Raw genomic sequence first — 22,195 nt, 5'->3', positions numbered from 1 at the left:
ACTGCACTGGATGCAGTCGACGCGTGGGACCTAAGGACCAGCTGTGGTCTGTATCTGTGAGGAGCAGGCCCTTTACTTTGAGAAAGCTGGGAGGGCCACAGGTCTAGAGCAGAAGACAGAGGAAAGTGTCAACGTCCCTGACCGGTGGGCTTTGACCAAGTCATTCCTCCCGCTCATTTCACACGGGCACCCTGGTGAAGAGTGGCGCGCACTGTTCCTGGAAACCTGTTTCATTCCATTAAAATAACCAGAACTGGTCGGGAACCAGTGCAGGCAAAGCCGATCTGTGCCTTTGCATGAGCTCCAAGCACCAGCCAGCCCTAGGATGCCTGCAGTGAAGGCTTCTTTGGGGGCATGTCCCCTGGGTGGGGCTAGCTGAGGCCACACCACGTGTGCTGCAGATCCTCCTCCCTTCCCTGCATGCCTCCCCCTGCGTGAAATGCTTTCCTTTCCTCTGGGGATGTGACTGTTTGGAAATGATTGTTTGGAAATGGTGGCGGTGGGTCTGAGCCCCTGAGCCGTGTGACTCCTTTGGCTTTAGCGCTTCCCGGAGCCTCTGCCTGCTGGGGACAGTGTTCTGCCGCCTCCCTCCTCCCCACCCTGCCTTTTCCTTCTTCATCGTCCTGCCCTTTGACCTTGATCCCCTGCACTTTGGTTTCACCAAGGCCTTCATTGCTGAGTTCCCTTAAGTGAGGTTTCAACAGTTCTCATTTTGGTTAGTTTGTGATGTCAATGTGGGGAACTCCTCAGGCTTGTTCCAAGACTTAATGCGAAGCTTTGAAATCCGGAGAGATCAGGGCAAGTTTGTTCAGATGCCCCCGCCCTCCCCCACAATGTTAGCCAGCTGGCGGCAGCATCGCCTCCCTGGCTTCGGGGAGCACTCAGCTGATGCATCACCTTGGCTGCTGCTGCCTCTTAAAACAGAGGCCAAGTCTCGGTACAGCTCTGAGCTTCGCCGAGTCCTCACGCCTCACCCCGGGTGTCAGTGCAGAGCCGGGGGTGAAGGAGGACCCTTTAACCCTGGCCCTCATCTGCCACGCTGCCCTTCCCTGAGGTGTGTTTGGGGGTTACCTCAAGAGGTGCCTGGGGCAAAAGACTGGGAGGCCTCACTCTGAGCTCTCCCACAAAAGAAAAGACTGCAGGTAGGCTGGCTCCTTCCCAGAGGAGCCCCTCCGGTCCATCACAGGCCTGCAGAGCCTTTCTTTGCTGAGAAATGGTAGGGATTGGGCCAAGAGCGTCCTAGTAGCTGATGTGGCAGCCTGTTCTCTAACCAGATTGTCCTGAAGAGGGCGCTCCCCTGTCTCACCTCCCTGAGTTCTTGGGTCCTGTGCATGATGTGTACTCACTGAGTACGGGGGTGGCTGCAGGATACCTCCAGCTCTCAGGTCTGGGGCTCTGAACTCTTAACTGTTCATAAAACTTACAAGGGTAGAGGGAAGCAGTGGTTAGATTGGGGATGGGGGAGATTGGGAAGCCTCCCACATTCTGTTTCCGTGCATGTATTTGGGGTGTACGTGCAGTTTTTGGAACCGCTTGGAAGTAGAGTTGTAAACAGCATGCCAGCTCACGCATAAACACTCTCCTAGGACTGAGGGACCCCTGTGACCATGTACCACACCTGAGAGCACTGTCGTTCCACCGTACCATCTAACATGCAGGCTATTTAGTTTCCCAGGCTGTCCCTAAAATATCTTCCTTAGTGCTCCCCCACCTTCCTGAACCCGGATGCAGTCCAGGTCATGTGGCACATTGGTTTATTGCGTCTCTCTGGTCTCTTGATAATAAGCTGTCCTCACGTCTTTCCTCCGTAACGCTTATTGCCTTTCCGAAGTGCCCAGGCCAGTTGTCTTGTTGAACGTCCAGTGGTCTGAATTTGTCTGATTGTGTCCTTGGGTGGTATTTGACTTTTTTCGATAATCCCCCTTCTCTGTTGTACACTGGGGGATGGGGCCAGAGGCATGGTTGATTCAGGGTGAACATGTTTGCCAAAATTACCATGTGGGTGGTAGACTTTCATATTCTGTCACATGAAGCAGGCATATGGTAGCAGGTTGCAGGGTTTTCCCCTAAAAAAAAAAAAAAGACCATTTAACTTAAATTTTGGGTAGGAGGTTACAGAACTGAGAGCCAGTGAGAACTTGGAGCTAATGACCTTGGAGGGAGCTTTGCCTCGGTCCCCTAAACAGCTGTATTGGGGAGCTTTGGCCTCAGAGCTAGCATCACTCCTGTTCCACTGTTTTCCAGCCTTTGCATAAGCTGCCTGGTCTCTCAATGCCCCCTTCCCTCATCTGTAAAATGGTAATTAATAATGGTGAAATTGTTAGCATCAAATGAGATAATGCCTGGAACCTGTCCACACCTGCCTGTTTGCTCTCATTATTTTAGTGGGCCTTCTGGAAGGGAAGGAGGCAGGCTGGTGCAGGTGAGGTGAGGGGGTGGAGGGGGATGCAGTGGGCAAGGGCTGGGCTGTCTGTCTGAGAAGCATGTCCTTGAGGTGGGTAGCAGGTGGCTGAGTGCACTCCTCGGCCACAGTCCAGCATCTCCTGGCCAGGATGGGCCCCTGAATCTGTCTCAGGCCATCAGGAAATGGTTAGGGCACTTCATCCAGCTCCTCCTGCAGCCTGAGCACCCGCTACCTCTCCGCTGGGGCTGCTCAAGTTTAGTTCCTTCGACACTGGCTTTTCCAGGTGATTTTGCCTTCAATTGACATGCTGTTTCTCTTTAAGTATTTCTGATGCTCCCGGGGACTAGGAGACTGGCAGAGTCCGCTTAGTACATGTGGGGTTAACGAGTTCAGTTCTCCACAAAAGTGTTTTAGGCTAACAAACTCTTGACTGGATATAGTTGATACTATCATGCTTGACAAGGAGGTTATCAGAATCGTATCCAGCTAGCCCTCCTAAATTCCTGTGCTCTGTCCGGACAAAGCCTCCGGCTGTGAGCTGTGGCTTGGGAGGGACGCTAGTTGGCTGCTTCCTGCCGAGGATCTCCAGGACTCTGTAATTGGAAGTGCTGACTGGAATAGTTCATCCACTTTTGGCATTTGCCTGTAGAACAAGAATAGCGCAAACTTGAAGATAAAAGGTTACACTTGTCTTTAATGAGGAGTTTTTTTTTTAATCAACTCAGAATGGATTAGAAATCCAAGTGCAAGAATCACGAAACTATATAAGTATTAGAATAAAACAAGGGCAAATTCCTTTATAACCTAAAAGTACGGAAAGCCTTTTAAACTAGGACTCAAACCTCAGAAACAAAACAATAATAAATTTGATGACATTAAATATAAAAAATTTTTAAACTTTACATTGTAAAAATATACCATAAAAATGACAAACTGGAGAAAATATTTGTAATGTATCACGGATAAAGTCCAACATCTCTAATATAGAAAGAACTCCTAAAGTCAAAGTACTTTAAAAAAGATGCCAAAAATTATATAGGCAGAAGAAAAGGCAGAGGACATGAACAGGTCACAGTAAAGTCCTTCTCCCTATATAAGAAGAGGTCAATTTATAATAAAAACAAAATGTAAACTAAAGCTACCCTGAGATACCCCTTCTCACCCTTGTCAGATTCACACACACACAAAAATTTGATGAGCCACTCTGATGGCAAGACTGTAGGAGAACAAGCGTTCGTACACATTGCTGTCACTAGTGAAAATAGTTCAACCCTTATAAAGAAGAATTTTACAAGATCAAGAGTACATACGCATTTACCATTTGATCCAGCAATCCCATTTGTAGAAATTTACTCTGAAGATACACTCCCACAAAGGCAAAATAATCCCCAAAAAGTTATTTATTGCCATATCGTTTGTAATGGCAAAATATTTAACAACTTAAATGCCTATCCGTAGGAGACTGGCTGCTATTTGTACATCACACAGTATAGTACCACGCAGCCCTGAGAAACAATGGGGAAGATCTCTGTGAACTGGCATAGAGTAAGTTCCGGACATATAGGAAAAAACAAGTTGCAAAAAAGTGTGAGTGCATGCATGAAGGAGTAAGGACAAGTGAGGAGTAAGGAGAATGGTTACCTATAGGGAGTAGCTGGGGGTGGGGCAGAGGCGATGGGATGGGAGTGAGACTTTCCTGGTATATCTGTCTATATGGTTTGATTTTTAAACTGTACAAATGTTTAACATACTCAAAGCATGAATCTAAAAGGATGAAGAAAAGCAAATCCTAAAATCGAATTACAGAAACACGTGAGCCGAACTATATGTCAAATTGCTAACCATACAGAAAATAATTCATTCACAGACTTCAAAACACAGTACTTTACATGCCCTGAATGGGTTGTATTGTAAGGACAAAATAGAAATCTTAATAGTCTTCTTTTAAAGATTTTATTAGAGCTCAAGCAGGCAGAGCAGCAGGCAGAGGGAGAGGGAGAAGCAGGCTCCCCGCTGAGCAGGGAGCCCGAGGCAGGGCTCAGTTGCAGGACCCTGGGATCATGACCTGAGCTGAAGGCAGATGTTTAACCAAATGAGCCACCCAGGCGCCTCGAAATCTTAATAGTCTCAATGATCTTAGTAGTCTCGTTAGTAGGTGCTATATGATGTTATAGGATAAAGCAAATGAAGTACGTTGATGGTGATGGAAATCAGGACACTCAGCGTAGGAAAAGGAGAGATACAAATATGGAAAGAAAGAAGGTAATCCAGGGGTACTGGGCTGAACTATAGGTGTCATTGTGGCCCCATGATTCAAAAATGAATCCTAACTCTGTTCACTAACTAAATGCCACCCCAGGAACCATGAGCCCACCTGGTGTTCCATCTTGGTTTCTAAATCCCATTCTCCACTAAGTTGAACTGGGCTTCCTGGAGTAGTAGACTACAGGGCCAGGACTGAGAAAAGTGCATGTTGACCCTGGAGCATTTTATGCCAGAAAGCAAAGACCTGCTCAAAGAATAAGGTGGGGGAGAGTCATGTCATAAAGAAGGGGAACCTGCTCGAACAGGCTGCTTTGGGCAAGTTTTGGACAGTTTATAACAGTCACAGAAGTGAATTATAAAACTAAATGAAAAAGGAATTAATGCATCTACGACGATGTTCAAAAAAGGGAGATAAAGTTGAACAAAGAGGCAAGTTCTTCTTTACAAAAGGCCACTAATTAAATGTGGATAGAATGATCAAATGGAAAAATGTAGTTTTTAAACCTATGTAAGAATGTTAATAAGCTAGTGGGAATATAATATTCACACAGTGTAAGAATCACCCTATAGATAATTTATTCATTAGAAAAGGAAAAGGGTCCTTTTTAAATGGAGAGTTCCAGCAGCCACTGCCCTAAGCGGGCTTTCCCATCTCTTGGGACAACCTGATGTACCAGGAGGCCTCCTGATGGGATGCTCTAATAGGAAGTGCATGACACCCGAGCAGTCTCCTTGCCAGAAGTGTTTAGCCTGGGTCTAAACGTGACACAAGACAACCAAATGCAATATGGGAACTCCAGTTGGATTTGGGGGAGCAGAGGCAGGTATAAGCACTTTTATAAATAACTAGATAAATACAGCCTGAATGGTAGATGACATTGTTAAATTAATGTCATCCTTGGGTATGATATGGGAAAGTGCTCATGTAGGAGGGTGTGATGATGGGTGAAATGGCCCAGCTTCTGTCAGGGCAGGTCCACGTGGAGGGAGCTCAGCAGCACAGAGTGCTACGAAGGGAGTCCATAGAGGCTGAGGTGCATGCGCAGACCTGCCCTGAGCTGGCAGGTCACACTGGAGCCGACGCGGCAGCAAGAGTGGGTCAGGGACGCACAGACCACAAACGGAGTCAGGCTACAGCCTGTTGGAGTGCCTTCTGAGAACATTTTGGGGTTAAGGTTGCCTTCCTCAGATCCTCCAAAGCGGTCCTTTCTGAGCAAGATTGCTCTTGCGTGCTGGCACAGGGTGGGCCGTTTGCCCTTGGTCCGCCTTGGCCTTCCATTGGCCCCCACCCATAGTCAGGTGCCTGCGGTTCTTGGAGGATTCCTGGGGCTGCTGCGTGGCTCGCGTTTGTGCCTGTTCTTCCCTCTGCCTGGACTCTTTGTAGCCCATCCCATGTGTGAAGTGCTTCTGGCCCTTTAGTTTAGGTTGGTGACTGTTCCTACAGACGTCCCCGGCTTCGTGTGTGGCCATGGCTAGCTGTGTCCTTCACATGGCAGAAACTCCTTGGCAGTCCAGGGGTAAAACGGTAAATTGCTTCACTGGTACAGGGGTCGTTACAGGGGTCGTCTGTCTTTGTGGTGCCAAGTGCCTCAGCTTCACCCAGAAATGTTTGTTCAGAATGCAGACTGGAGGCCTCATCCGAGACTCTGATGAACCAGGCCTGGGTGAGATGCAGCGCCCCAGGGATCATGAAGCAGCTTCCTGGCAACGTGTAGGGTAACTTGCAGAAATCATGGGCAGAAAGTCCTGAGTTGTAGGGGAACATGCTTTGAATCCGAAGAAGGAGATCCTGGAATATTTCCTGGAGGAGGTGGTATTTTCTCTGTGCCTTGAATGAGGAATAAAAATTGGGCGCTGAAAGTGAGTTGATGACTGAGAAGAGCAAAGGCTCAGAGGCAAGAAGCTGGAGTGTACGTCTGTGAAGGGGCAGGTGAGGAAGAGCCTGGGGCCCGGGGGCTCTGGTCTCCTGGGTTCAGAGAAGGCAGTGGGATGCCTCTGCAGAGTTTTAAAGAAAGTAAGGCTGAGGTTAGGTTTTCCTCCATCCTAAGTAAGGCTAGAGCCCAACATGGGAATGTGTCACAACAAAGGTGCCTGTCTGCTCAGATTTTTTTCTCCTAACATCTAGTGACACCATTAACCTTAAAAACTCGTCTGCAAAAACCCACCACCTCTTCCCATGTTTCAGATAATACTTTCCCTATACACTGGGGCGGCAAACTTTTTCTGTAAAGGGACAAACAGTAAACATTTTGGGCTCTGTGGTCTCTGTTGTGATTATTAGACTCCACCACTGCAGCCCCAAAGCAGTTGCAGACAGCGGGCAAATAAATGTGAGTGGCGGTGTCCCGGTAAACCCTTCCTCCCAAGGAGGAGTCGTTTGTCAGATTTGGTTCATGGGCTAGTTTGCCAGCCCCTGGTGTAAAGAAAGGCACGGTTTGATTCGTTTCTCTTCCAGGCGTCAGAACAAAGTAAAACAGCAGGCAGTCCTGCCTACGTGGGGAGCCCAGACACCCGAGGTGGTGACAGGCGTGTGACCGAAGTGCAGAAAGATGAGCCCTGGGCTCGGTCAGCTGTCTGCTGAGGAAGGGCTTCAAAAAGCCCCTGTAGCAGCTGAGAATATCTAGTGCTTTATCGTCCCCCCATCTTTTTCTTGGAAAATTGGCTTTGTATTTAGGGAAGTTCTTGTTTGGTGAAATAATATGCTCTTGTCACAGCTTTCCCTAAGAATATTTCCGTCAAGCTGCTGATTTACGCTGCCAGTTGTGGAGACCACCCTTAACTGCTGGGACACTGCTGCTGCTTACTATACAGGGGCCACCATCCTCCTGCTGGTACTGCGCGGGGCGGGCAGTGCATGTGTGGCTCAACCGTGAACATGTGAGCCGGCCCTTCCCAGAGCATCCTGGGAGTCTGGGGCAGCACATGTGGGGATTTCCTATTACCACCCACTTTCAAAGGAATGCAGGGTCCCGGTTGCTTGAAATGAGGGAGCTTCTTTGCAGCTGTGTTCTCACGACTTTGGTCATGGTTAAGCCATAAAATGTTTGCCCTGAAAGGTGCCCAGGTGATGGTCAGGTCCAGACGAGGTCAAGAATAGTTCACGTCACTGGGAGTGGAACCCAGAGCCAGTCTTCACCTTCCCGTCCAGTGAGTCAAGAGTGCAGTGTTGATTGCAGTATTCCCAGGACGAGGTCTCTAAATGCAATCCACATTACCTGGCCTTGGGATGTGTTGCTTGAAATCTGAAACGATAGTAAAGCAGATGTTATTTGGGCCATTTGAGACGGCATCCTTTCCTGATTAGATGCTGTCCTCCCTTTGCCCTTTCAGGGCATTTCTGTAAAGTTATCAAATCAAACAGTGTTTTCCTTTAATACACATTCCCACTTCAGGTGACTTTCACTCCCACTTTTGATAGTACTGAGCTCTGGGCCCCTCCGACAGGTAATTATAGATGGACGGTTGGTGGAGGGCGTGCCTGTGTGAGTGACCGCCAACATCGTATCTGGTCTGTACTGTGCAGCCCGCCTCTACACCCTAGAGCCAGCATCCTGCCTACTCTCAGTTGATCTCATTGCATGATTCAAACAGCCAGGAGAACTAGAGAGTCTTGAGACCCTGTCTGGCTCAGAGAGGTGTGTGCCAGCTCTGGGCTTGTAACGTGACTACTTACCCTTCAGCCAGAGCCACCTCTCTCAGCCCACTTCCTGTTCCAGTTGGGGCAGGATGTGCTGTCAGAGCGCAGAGGGGTATGTGCCTGGTGCCCGTCTGTTGGCCAGGACGCTGATACAAGGCCGCTGGGGAGTATTTCAGAAGGATCTGGACATCTGGGAGTTCCCAGCCCTGCCAACAGAAGGAGTCATTTTTATATTTTACCTTGAAAATAACGTATGTTAAAAATAGCAGTCAAGTTCTTATGTTAGCCTGTAAAGCTACCTTCGTATGCTGTACACATTCAAGAAAAAAAAAGGCAAAATCTTTTGAATTTGAGTAGCTCAGGTGTTCAAAAAGTCAACATGAAGTATCTGAAATGTAATTGAACGGTGGTGTTTGAGGATTGTAGGCAGGAGCTTTAACAGAGTCCACATGCTTTCTGGGTTCTTTGAAAATAGGGTTTAGAACACTCCCTGAGTTTTTTATGATTGAGCAGAATATTCTGTCTACTGTTGATTTGTAACTTACAGTTTCCCTCCCCTCAATAGCTCTAGATCACTGACATGATCATGACACGTATCCTCGAGGATTTAGGGCGGCTTTTCGATTTACCAAATGGAATGACGGGGAGATAGATTTTCTTTTCTCTGTGGTGGCTGATAAGGATGTGAAGGGGCGGACGAGGCGGGTGGTTATTGGAGGGCGCACCAGTGTTTAAGAAGGAGCTCACAAGCTCAGGAGGAAAGTGAGACGCCCGACATCCCCGAGCCCCGAGGGGAGAGGTGGTGTGGGCAGGGCCCGGTGTTGGGGTGCTGGCGCTGACCACAGGGCTCCCCCTGGGCGCATGCCGGGGCTGTGTGCGGGGAGAGCAGCAGGAGGGGAGGACGGAGAAGCCGGCGGCCCTGGCCGCGGGCCGAGGAGATCTGTGTGCACTGGGGCTCTTTCTCCGCGCGCGCCTGCATTTACTCATGTGCTGTGTGTCTATGGAAAAGACTGTTAAGCTGTCAAATCGTGAACTACCTCGGTAGTTCCTGATGCCGTGATCATGGTTTTGGTCTCGTTTCTTTTAGGTTACCCCTGTTTCAGGCCAGTGCTTTTGCATTTCTGGCCCCTGCTCGAGCCATCCTGTCTTTAGATAAATGGAAATGTAACACCACAGGTAACTGCAGTTATTTCCACGTACGTCATTGGGGTCCCTTAGCGCAGGCGGTAGAAGGGAGGCCTGGACGTGCTGCCCTCGGCAGCCTTAAATCTTTTTTGGAATCGGGCACAGAACACACAAACCGACAAACTGCTTAGAACACTCCAGTCTGTGGATCGTGTTTCTGTCTCTCTCTCTCTCCCCACTCGTTCATCCCTAACCCCAGAGCAAGTAAGGACCAGAAAGGACCTCATTTCTCTATGCTAATGAAATTGATAAACATGGGAATGGACTAGAACAACATTTGTGCTATTTTTCTGCCTCTTTCTTTCAGTGGATTTTATGAACCACCAGTAATCACTCTCTTTGCTGCATCAGCATCCCTTCTCTGAACCATCTCTGCTTTTGAAGGATCTGGCTGCTTTGGTTTTCTGCAAATGACTTTCATTCCCCACCCCACCCCGATTAGTGATTACAGAGATCCTTAAATAACCTGATAAGGTCAGGAAAAAATCAGATAGGGGGTTGGAGAAAATCAGATAGACCTGTTGTACTCTCAAAATACTGTTACACTTTTTGGTTCTAGGAGCAAAGTTTTCCAACCTTTGTTTCCTTCCCTGCTCCTAGGAGTTAGTTTGTGACCACTGATTTGACTTAGGAACTGGAAAAGGCCCTCTGCTTTCTCTCAGTTTTAAAAACCTCAGTCAGCAACCTTGCTCTCAAGGCATTTCAGTTAGCTCAGCTGCTTGCAAATGTTGGTCTTTGTGGGAGGCCGGCACTAGCAACGTGCATCCCCAATTCAGTCAGCCTGTGACACGCTGGGAGCTCTCAGTCGGTGAATCAGTTTGGTTAACGTTAGTGTTGGGGAATCCACCTTTCAGTATGGTAAGCCATACTGTCGTAACTTGAATTTTAGTTATGGGTACTTTATGCAAATATACTTAAAACAGGGAAGAAATTGCTCCTTACTAAAGAGTAAAATGAATATATCCTGTGAAACATCAGTGTCACTCCAAAAAAATGTTGTCTTTGTTTTTGTGTTCAAGATGTTTCAGTGTCCAATGGAACCACAGAGCTGCTACACACGGAGCACATCTGGTACCCCCGGATACGCGAGGTAAAAGATGCGCGTCGTCCGCTTCTGGCTTCTCTGTGTTTCTTCCTCGCCTCACTGTTGGCTGTGCCCGAGAAATTGTAGTTACTTGCACTAAGCCCTCCTTTTCCTTTTCAACTTCTGACATGTTTATTTCTGTTGTGAAACTAAACTTAGATGCCATCACCATAAAACAAAGCATACAGAAATGCTTTGTGCAACCAGACAGTGTTGTTTCTTGCCCTTCATCCCCCGCCCCCCCCCACTGTGTACCCACAGACCAGACTTCTACCCTCCGGCATCACCGGCCTGGGGGGCGCAGCCCCCTCTCAAGCAGCGACAGAGGCTGGCCTGGGGGCAGCAGAACTCTTCATCCCCGCCTGCGTTTGCCCGGGTGTGGGAAGAATTAAAGATACTTGTCTGCTGTGGTGCACTTGAACAGAGCAGGGCACGGACGTCGTCGGCCGTGAAGAATGGCTGACCGTTTACCCAGATCTTCCCAAACCTGGAAGATCTTTCACCATTAGTTCAGAACAGGCACAGATACAGCCGTTCTTCACAACAGAAGCATTCCTTTAGAATTTGTGTCAGTAATACTACCTTCTAAATGTCCCTCAGGGACTCACTCTAGAATCTGTGCTGGAGTGTTCTTCTGAGGCTGATTTTGAATGTCCCGTGTCTTGAGCACGAATGATGAATCTCTCACTTATCTGGGGAGGCAGGGTGGCCGTACGTCAGTCCGTGCGTGTTTCTGTAATGCTTCTATGTCAACCAGGTCATTCGTAGGTTGGCTAGACCCCACTCACCCCACTGGTTTCTTTTGAGACCTCAGGAATTTTCCAGCTGCGTCATGCCTGTTAAGTAATAACCCGCTGCTTGGCCGAACTGTCCAGGGTGATTGCAGGTGACGTTTATGGAGTCTACGATCTACAAGCAGCTCACGCTCCTGTCTGTGCCCTCTCTCGTTCCAGATCCAGGGCGCCATCATCATGTCCTCCCTGATAGAAGTGGTCATCGGCCTCCTCGGCCTGCCGGGGGCTCTGCTGAAATACATCGGGCCCCTGACCATTACGCCCACGGTGGCCCTCATCGGGTTGTCTGGCTTCCAGGCGGCAGGAGAGAGAGCGGGGAAGCACTGGGGCATCGCCATGCTGTGAGTGCTCCAGACCACTTCGAACAGACTGTCAGCACCTCCCCTTCCCATCGCACAGACCTTAGGAGATAGGTTTTCTGGGTTTTTTTTGTTTTTTAAAGTAAGAATAGTCTGATAGTTTAAACTTGATTTGTTTCTTGCCAGGAAGTTATTGAAGGGTTTAAGACTCAGAGGTTGGGAAGTGACGTGCAGTCAAGGTATTCCAAAGACCTGTTTGGCAGTGATGTGTAGAGGGAAGGTTGTAAGGTTTCAGGCTTTAGGAAGGGGGTGTAAGATGGTGATGCCAGTAGTTTTTAACTTTTGAGGTCATGTCACGCCAAGTCTCCTGCACGTGAGTGGAAATACCGAGAAGCTGAATCCTTAAGATTAGACTCAAAAAAACCTTCCAGGTTGGCAGGAGACAGAGATGCTGCAGGTGGGGGTGTTGGCATCGAAGGAGACATGACTCCCTGGGCTCCTGCCTATACCAGAGTCCTGCCAGTCACTGCTGGTCCTTCAGCGTGGAACTGCAAGTCCATTAAAAATGTCACTTACCCCTTCATGTGTCGTCAGTAAAGACCTCCAGGACTTTGGTAATATTATAAGATTGATTATTAGAGCCATGGAACTCTGTATACCACAAATAGAACCCACATTCTTTTTGTGTGCCTGGAGAGCACATGTAAGAGTTGATCTCGTCATAGGGACATGGTGCAAAACCTGGAATTTTGCCGACCAGTGAACTTTCTAAGACAAAGTAAATGATAGTAGAAGGGCATTTCCAGTTGTTTTTGTTTTGTGACTTCCTCTGTAATTGTTAAACAGCGTGCTTGAGCCTCTGCATTCGTAGTGCTTTACCAAACACTCATACACATTGTAATTTAAGGTGGGCACCAGTGTTACCCCCATTTAACAGCAAAAGAAGCAGAGGCACAAAGGTGCGAAGTTAGGTGCCCAGGCTCTCACAGCTAGTAAGTGGCTGGGATGGTTTTCAGAACCCAAATAGTCTGACCAGAATTTACCCTGTAACACTTAATCCTGCCTATCTGTGTTGGAACAAGTAAATTGTGTCCTTGCGTAATTCTAATCCCTCTATCCTTACAAATTAAGGTATGTGAAAATGTCCAGGATTGTTCTTAATTTTCTCATTTCACTGAAGGTTGGTCAGTATTGCCCACACCAGCATGGGTGTGTAGAAGGGCATGGAAGAATGTTTGTTCAGTGAAGTGCAGTAAGTTCCAAGAAGGAGAAAGTGTAATTACCATCATACAGTAAAATTAGAAACTGACAGCAAAGCGGTGAACAAAACCCTCAGACCGCTTAGAAGCTGGAAAGCGCTGTTAAAAATCAGTCCTAGTCAGAGGGGAAGTTGAAACTTCACAGTTACTGATAATTGAGAAGATGATGATGAGAACCAACCATTCCCACAGAGCAGTCAGAGCTGTTCTCGAAAAACTCAATCTTGGGCTGCCTGCGTGGCGCGGTTGGTTAAGTCTACTCATCCCTCCCCTCTGCTCTCCCCCCACCGCTCTCTCACTCTGTCAAATAAATAAATTTAAAAATCTTAAAAAAAAAAAAACTCGCACAATCTTAAAGGCAAAGTACATGAAGAGTTTATCTCTAGAAACTAGAAAAACAGGATAAAAATGAGCCTAATGGCAGCAGGGGACCAAAAATTAATACAGATACAAAAATAGGAAAGAGACAGAAGTAGAAAATCCCAGCGTTGGTTGTTTGGAAAACAACACGTGGACACAGGTCTGGCAAGGCTAATTGAGCAGAGAAGGGAGTGAGTGCACAGATGGAGGATAAAACCTTAGATCCAGGGAGGACGAGTTCTAGCTGTGCTCCCTGTCCCCAAATTTAGAAACAATGACAACAGCAAATTAATAAAATGGATGGTTTCCAGAAAAGCATAAAATCCAAAATGGAGTCCTTTTCACCCTGGCCACTAAATGTTGGGGTTCCTCAGAACCTAGTCCTGGGCCGCCTCCCCACTGCATGCTTTTTCCCTGGGGGACCCCCTCTAGTGCACGGCCCCAGCAAGGCTCTATTATGCTGGTGACTTCCACAGAATCCTGCAGCCCAGACCTCTGGACACCACACTTTAAGCCTAAGCCCTGGCCTGCACCCTCCAGGTGCTGTGACACGAGACACCTCAGACTTCAAAGGGAGAAAGTGTCAAGCTTTGACTCCCCCTCACCCTCAAACCAGCCCCCCCCCACCATCTTGCTCTCAGGGCCACAACACACACCCAGCTGTTTGAAACTCTACTTGGACACAAGCTAGAATTTTGGAAGCTTATAGGTCTTTTCATTGTCTGTGTCTGAAACCTCCCTTGCTGTCCCTCGTTCTACTTACATCTTGCACTGGGCACTTGGGGCCTTTTCACTCTGGAATCTCAGACTTTGCGGGGGGGAGGAAACGATCTTGAGTTATTTCATGGATGCCTTCCTCCCCTCCGTTCCTGCTTGTCTGGAACTTCTAGAACGTTGGACCTCCCAGACCCTTCCTCTGCTTTCCATTTCTTTATTTTTTTCTCTGTTCATGGGAAAATTCCTCAGTTGTATCTCTGCATCCTTCTGTCAAGCTTTTTGTTTTTGCTGTCATGTTTTTTAGTTTCCAGCCAGCTTCTTTTATACTTGGGATGCCAGCTCTGTGAGGGCAAGGTTTCGGTTCAGCGCCGGTCCCCATGGCACCTCCAGCGCCTGGCTCACCACCTGTCGCAGGGCAGGTGTTCAGTAATCACCTTGTAATAAGTGAGGGGAGGACTAGGGCTTGTGAGTACATCCCTGACCACAGGAAGAGGCAAGAATACTGTCAAAGGATTTTATCCCTAAAAAAAGTTCTGGGCTCCAGTAGCTGGTGAGTATATTATATTTCAAGGAAGAGAGAATTCCTGCACTGGTTAAGTGGTTCTGGCACTTTGAGAAACAAGGAAAACTTCCCAGCCAATTGTATCTAAATGGCAGATCCTGACAGAGCTAATACAAAAGGGAGAGCCTGGACCAGCATTTTCTTTACTCCCTAGAGTTGGTACACAGCGCCAAGCTCAGTTCAGATATGTTTAGGTAGTAGCAGGCTACAGCTCAGCGTCTTTCTCTACTTGAAACCTTCTTGTGATCTTGTAAAATACAAGTGTGCAGAAGGTTCTTTTCTGAAAAAGGCCTTAGTGTCCAGCTCTGCACACACAATTTATTTTTTTAGTGCCATATCTAGTAACATATTTTGGAAGACTGTTCTTTGAAACATGGTTTGGGAAGATGATGCTGTAGATAATAATTAAAAAGCCAGCACATTATGCATGTCATTTTAGGAACTCGAGGATGATTAAATATTAGAAAAAAATTTTTAAAGATTTTATTTATTTATTCATCAGAGAGAAAGAGTGCGCACAAGCAAGGAGAGTGGCAGGCAGAGGGCAGGCTCCCCGCTGAGCAAGGAGCCCGATGCAGGACTCGATCCCGGGACCCTGGGATCATGACCTAAGCCGAAGGCAGATGCTTAACTGACTAAGCCACCTAGGCGTCCCTAGAAAATTTATTAATAAATTCATTATAGGCCCATGGTGGATTTAATTAATAAAAAAACATGATGACAACTAAATCAATCAAATTCAGTCTGTATCTCTGCTCCCAACTGTTAGCATTTTGGGAATAGGAGACTCTTTCATGAATAAGATTTTTAAGTGCCTCATCCTTTAATGGTGAAAGACTTAAATATCAGGCCTGACTGCTGCAATCAGAAACCAAGATAAGCATGCTTATTATTACCAGTATCATTTAAGGTTGTTCTGGATTTGCTAATTAGTGAATAAGAAAATAAAGTAATATGGATCATTCCCAGAAAGGTCAGAGAGAAGGGAATGGTGACTTGCTCTTACAAGAATTAAGAGACATTTCAGAACTTAATAACAATACTGTAGTCCTGGGAAGGATAGACATTGGTAGAGCAGAATAGGAGGGATAGAAATAGAACCAAGAAAAAAATTAATACTTAGTGTATGATGGCAGTCATATTGGAAATCAATGGGGCATAGAAGAATTATGTGAGAAAAATTGGGTAGTTATTTGGAAAAAATTTAGATTCCTAGTTTATATCAAATTACATTTCAGTTAAAGACTTAAGTATAGAAAGTAAAACAATAAATGTGCCAGAAGAAAACCTACATAGATATTTAATCATGGAATGGGGAAGGTCTTTTTTTTTTTTTCCCTTTCTTAAAGATTATTTGTTTATTTTTGTGAGGGGTGGGGCAGAGGGAGATGCAGGCTCCCCGCTGAACAAGGAGCCCAATGCAGGACTCAGTCCCAGGACCCTGAGATCATGACCTGAGCAGAAGACAGACGCTTAACCGACTGAGCCACTCAGATACCCAGGGGGAAGATCTTTCTTAAAGCAGATGCTGAAAAGAGAAAGATTGATAGATTTTTACTACTGATGCATTTAAAACTCCTATCAAAATGTACTGAAACTAAATTATAAATGAATCTAGGCTATAGTTACAACAAATTCCATTAAAAAGGCTAATGTCCTTAATTTATAGTTTCACTAACTAAAGGAGAGAGTCCTGGTGGAATAATGAATGAAGGATATGATATGAGCGGCCATTTAACCAAATGAAGGACATATAAATAGCTAATTAGTGTGTAAAAAGGATTACCCTCCCCAGTTATCAAAATCCTGCATATTCACAGGAATTTTTTTTGAGATTTATTTATTTTAAAGAGAGAGCGAGCTGGAGGAGCAGCAGAGGGAGAGGGAGAAACAGGCTCCCTGCTGAGCGTGGAGCCTGACACAGGGCTTGATCCCAGGACCCTGAAATCATGACCTGAGCCAAAATCAGGAGTTGGCTGCGTAACTGATGGAGCCACCCAGGCCCCCTTCACAGGGATTTTATTAACAGTGGGGGTAGTGGTGGTAGATCAGACAGTAGAGAGGCACTGTTAGAAGCAGATTCTCAGGGAAGGATAGATGGGGTGATATTTCCAACTCCAAGCATAGGTCCCGGATGGGAACCATTTTTCTTGATTACTTTTCTTCTGTGCAGTTTTCAAACCTATTCAAAGATATAATGAACCCCCATGTACCATCACCACATACTCAAGAGAAGTCTTTTTTCATCTCTACCCCCAAAATATATTAAAATTCTAGTCATTTGAAGTTTAACAGTAATTAAACAGGGAAATCTAAAGTAATAGTTCCTCCCACACACAGCAACCCCTCAAAAAAAACAAAATGTCATGATTAACTAGTGAAAAGTTTGTATTTGCCCTGTACGCATAAATACGAACATGGTAACGTATGCAACTTCACGGGATCATCTGCTTTTCACCAACAGTTTGTTGGGCTCTTTTCTCTAAGACCGTGTGTTTTAATCTACTCCATTCTTTGCAAAATCGCACAATGCTTTATAGTATGAAATAGTGTGGAATTTATGAAACCATTCCCCAGTTGATACTCCCGTGCTTGTTGTTTAAAATATTTGCCGCCGTGACCAATGCTAAAATACATACTCTTATGTGTAATGTAAGGAATGAATGTTAAAACAAATGATGACAGTTTTTTAAATTGACAAAATTGGTAGGGATTTAAAAGTATAAGACCTTATGGGGCCCCTGGGTGGTTCAGTAGGTTAAGCCTTTGACTCTTGATTTGGGCTCAGGTCATGATCTAAGGGTCCTGGGATCCAGCCCCGTTGGGCTCCCTGCTCAGTGGGGAACCTGCTTGTCTCCCTCTCCCTCTGCCCCTCCCCCTGCTCATTCTCTCTTTGTGTCTCTCTCTCAAATAAATAAATCTTTTTTTTTTTTTTTTAAAGTATAAGACTGTATTGCAGTGAGTAGCAAGTGGACATTTTTGGTATGTGGGTGGGATTGTAAATTCATCCAACTTTTATGTATTTGGCAGTTTGTATCAGAAGCTTTTTAATAAGGAAAAAAAAAAAGAAAAGCTTTTTAATAAGACATTTACTGTTCGACAGATTCATTCTAGTCCTAGGAACCTGCTGTAGGGAGATGTGTAGACTGGTGCCAAGGAGGGGCAATCTATCACGGTTGTTTATGTTGCTCCCAATGTCACACCATATGGAAATTGTGTATCAAGATGTGGTAGGTCCAAAGATGGAATGCTAAGTAGCCACCAAGGTGCTCTTGCCAGTGTCCATCTGTTGAGGTTGTGGCATTAATAGGGGCTACAAGCTAGTTGGGAAGTACATTGTGAAGTATAATTCCATTTTGGGTCAGATGGTGACCTGTTTGTGCTCCATGGGCAAGGGTGACGTCAGGCACTCCCATGTCCCTCTCAAACCCTGGTGCCCTGGACCCAGTGACGCCCTGTAAGTATCCAGGGAATGGAAGCTGTTCAGAATCTATAGGCCGGAATGATTGTTACCCAGCTGGGATGATGAGTGACCTTCAGGATTTTGTCTTTCTTTCTGCTTATCTGCCTTTTATAATTTTCCTACATTTTAGTCTGCATTGCTTGCATAATATTTGTGAGGTAAAAGGTCAGCAAACCAGTGGTTGGACAGAACCCTGGCCTGAGGACCTGGGGCTGGCTCATCCTTTCCTTCTCTGCTCGGCCAAGATGTGTGAGCTCGGGCACGTCCCCCACCTCCGAGCGTCTGCTGCTGCCTCTCTGTGATGGGACTGCCTGCCCTACCTGCCCCACAGGCTGTTTGAGGATAAATATAAATTAGAAGGGGATGGGTTTTAGAGTGGCAGGAAAATGGGGTGTCATCACCTAGTCCACTCACTCTTTGCTCTGCCAGATTTGGCCTGAGATCTGGGTGTCCTTCCTGGAATTCTCTCTGTGTCCCTCCTGTCCTTACAAACATGCTTTAAAAAGTGAACACCACAGTGCAGGCAATAACAGGTGCATGTTGCCTGAAATAATGATGATAATAGACTTGGGGCCTTTTGGGATCTCATAGTGTTCACTTCGAAATAAATCAGCACATTTTTGGAACATGAAAATTTTATGTTGATCTAAATTTAAAGTAAACCAGTTTTAGTACCTATCATTACCATAACATTTTTTAAAAAAGACTTTAATTATTTGTCAGAGAGATAGAGCGCACACAGGCAGGGGCAATGGCGGGCAGAGGGAGAAGCAGGCTCCCTGCCAAGCAAGGAACCCAATGTGGGACTCGATCCCAGGACCCTGGTAGCATGACCTGAGCCACAGGCAGCCGCTTAACCGACTGAACCACCCAGGTGTCCCACCATAAAACATTTTTTTGTTAAACTTCACCACCCCGAGGGAATTGGAATAGCTTGGGCACCGTGTATATTTCCAACCTCGAACTGGTACTGGTTCGATGACTTTGTGTTTGAGCTGAGACCCCCATCACCAGGTGAGCCAAGCACTTGGGTAGGTGAGGAGAGGATGGAGCAGCATGGCCTGTTCTCCAGCTGGCTATAGACCACGGGCCTCGTTAGGAATGTGACGGTGAAGCTGCACTTGACCGGCTGTCAGCGGAGCTGATAATTCCATCTCCGCAATTGGAGCTGTGCCCAGGAACAATTAAGCTGGGCTTTGACTGAGAACCCACTCTCGTGCCAACTCTCCCTCGGGTTGTAAGTGAGAGTGCGTCCCTGTGGGTGATGAAACACATTGTTGTAGGCCTTCATTGTGTCAGCGGTGGGAAGCCATCCCACACCTGCCACGCTTGGTAGCAGGAGGATAAGGACGTGTCGGGTCCTGCCACCAGGGACTCACCTGACGTCGCTGCCGCCTGTGATCCTCAGTGCAGCTGGGTCAGTAGTGTGGGGCTCAAGGTAGAGCGCCTTCTGAGCCAGCCCCAGCATCCCTGCTCTTAGGACAGTGTGGCAAAGCAGTTCAGAGCCCAGGTGCTAGAGCTAGACCCCCTGGCCCGCCCGCCCTGCAAACTCGGGCTGCGTGATCCTGGACTGCTGGCTTTGTCTGTTTGGGACGTGGATGGTCATAGAAGCTGCTGCTGCAGAAGGCTGGGATGATGGGCGGGACGACCTTCACATGATGTCTGACACACACAGACCTCTCAGGAATTAGCATTAATACTTAATTCTGTATGTAGCCTTCCTAAATGTTGAAGCTTTTTGCTTTTTGAAGCAATTTATGCTCTTGATACATCAATCAGAAAGTACAGAAAAGTAGAAAAGTCTCAAAACATATTGGCCCCTGTAGTCAATCCCTGGGAGCATTTTGGACCCCATCCTCCTTACCTGTTTGCACGCGTGCCTGCGTGTACGTGCCCGTGTGGCAGTGCTTGTTCTGTAGTTAATGCATGGTGGTGATTATAGTGTGCATTGTCTTGTGTGTGGTTCTCTTTTCCCCTTACACAGTGTGAGCATCTCTCCTGAGTATGTGCATTCTTCAAGTTTTCTTACTCTGTTAAGGAAAATTTAGCCGAAGCATTTATATGGCAGTTTGATTTAGTATCAAGATATACTTAGAACTAATATCTTTCCCAAAATGGCATTTCCAAAAGATAGGATTTCCCGAATAACAGTTCAGAGGACTAGCAGCTTTCTAGAGAAGTGAATTGACAATATGTGGTCAGTTTTGCTGTTGAAGTTTTGAGTGTTATTCTAAAACACAGATGGACAGCCTTTAACCTAGTTTATTTTCTCTCTCTCTCATCAGGACAATTTTCCTAGTGTTATTGTTTTCTCAGTATGCCAGAAATGTTAAATTTCCTCTCCCAATTTACAAATCCAAGAAAGGATGGACTGCATACAAGTTACAGCTTTTCAAAATGTTCCCTGTGAGTAGTCACTTCTGTTTTTTTGACAGTATTGCCTTTGTTTATGTGAAAGGAAGTTTTAAGCAGGTCTTCTTGGAACTAGGTCGGGGTGGTAACATCAGGGTACTAATGACCACGAAATTGTCATAGGCTTAAGGTTTCCCAGCCGCAGAAGGTTCTGATTTGAAATCCTTTCAGGAGTGTGAGGGAAGACACTGTTCTTAAGACAGAAGGAGATCTGTGTTCCCATGGCCTCGGCAAGCACATTGTCCATTATTCTTATTTTCTAGCCAGGCTAGGGGTTAAAATAACTTCACCTCCATAAAACTGCTCTCTCTAAATGTGATTCCATTCAGGAATAGGCTCTCAGCAGATCTGTAGTTTGTTTTCTTCTGGAAAGTACTGACCATGGCGGAAGTTCTGGGGTAGGACATCGAGACTGTAGGAAGGTGTGTGGTTTGCCAGCATACACCACCTCCGTTGGCCTCACGGAGCTTTTCCCTTCGACCATTTCAGATCATCCTGGCCATCCTTGTGTCCTGGCTGCTCTGCTTCATCTTCACAGTGACCGACGTCTTCCCTCCCGACAGCACCAAGTACGGCTTCTACGCTCGGACGGACGCCAGGCAGGGTGTGCTTCTGGTAGCCCCGTGGTTTAAGGTCCCATACCCGTGTAAGTATTCTGGCGGCCAGAGGGAGAGGGGTCAGGAGCTCATGAGAGCCCCGCTTAGAGAGAACGCTCTGCAGCTTGAAAAGCCTTCTTTGTCCTAGAATGTCCCATGAAGGTCTTACCGTTCAGAGGATTTGGCAGTGGACAGGGGGAGGCCCTGTCCCCAGAGGGCTGTCCCTAATGCTCAGAGACCCGCCAGCACCCTTCCCAGATGAGCTAGTTCTTTTGGTTCCCCTGGGATGAAATCCTGGACAAGGGGTCTCTTGCCAGGGTTGAAGAGGGCAAGTACAGAGCTGCATAGTACCGAAGCTGCCCACACAGAGCACGCTTGAGTCGGAGAGGCCCAAGATCAGCCAGCGGACTGCTCAAGCATGATGAGATTTGTGTAATCTTTTAATGGGTGGCTATGATCTTTGTTTTTTATTTGGTCACAGCTGTCAGAGGTAAACTGATACTCACCAATGGGTGGAAGATGGCTCTTAAGTTATAATTTAAGTGTTGGGTAACCCTTGGCAAGGTGTGGGGGGGGGGGGGAGTCCCAAGCTGAGGCCGGATTCACACATAATACTTCTAGACCCCAGCCCCAGAAGTGACTTGCATGAATCCAGTGGTTAATGCTTGGTTGTTCTGTTGTAAAGACTCTGTTCCCGTCACTCGGACCTTTTAATTAGAACCGAAAGCTGACCTTCGTCGGGTTTGCGGAGTTATTCCCCTGCGTAGCAGCCACATCTTCACGTTTTATGATGATAAGGAGAAAAGGCAGGAAAAGCCAAGAATATTAAGGTTGGGTCAAAGAGAACTGTTCCGAGCATGTTAAATGACAGTGATGTTGGCAGTTGTTCCTTCATTCGTTGACATGTCTATACTTCAAAAAGTTTATTCTTTCTAAAATAACATTCTCATCAGATCATATGGTCTAACGATGTATTTATGTATACCTATCGCTTTTCCCAAAAAGAGAATAAATACATTTGTAAACAGATGTATAATCCAAGATAAAATGAGATTAAACTGGTTGGCCAGGCGGTCAGGAGGAGGTGCGGGAGGCAGGTAGGAAGAAGCCCCACGGCACATGCTGGGAGGTCTTCTCTGCTACACAGGCTGGTCCCAA

The 22,195-nt window shown here is 46.7% G+C and overlaps 1 protein-coding gene across 3 annotated transcripts in view; it reads left to right on the top strand.

Annotated features, from left to right (window-relative positions):
• SLC23A2 (solute carrier family 23 member 2) overlaps positions 1-22,195 on the top strand; it is a 130,824-nt gene that overhangs the window by 89,101 nt on the left and 19,528 nt on the right. For all 3 annotated transcript variants that reach the window (XM_045808658.2, XM_087853738.1, XM_087853739.1), the window contains 5 exons: positions 9,394-9,482; positions 10,511-10,581; positions 11,529-11,710; positions 20,315-20,435; positions 20,931-21,087. In XM_045808658.2, the coding sequence (XP_045664614.1) occupies positions 9,394-9,482; positions 10,511-10,581; positions 11,529-11,710; positions 20,315-20,435; positions 20,931-21,087 (620 nt within the window). The remainder of the gene's footprint in view (positions 1-9,393; positions 9,483-10,510; positions 10,582-11,528; positions 11,711-20,314; positions 20,436-20,930; positions 21,088-22,195) is intronic.

The sequence above is a fragment of the Ursus americanus genome, chromosome 22, assembly GCF_024610735.1.
Source record: "Ursus americanus isolate L20-20 chromosome 22, mUrsAme1.1.p, whole genome shotgun sequence".
Taxonomy (NCBI): Eukaryota; Metazoa; Chordata; class Mammalia; order Carnivora; family Ursidae; genus Ursus; species Ursus americanus.
The sequence above is the reverse complement of the archived record's forward strand: the minus strand, read 5'-3'. Positions and strand labels throughout refer to the sequence as shown.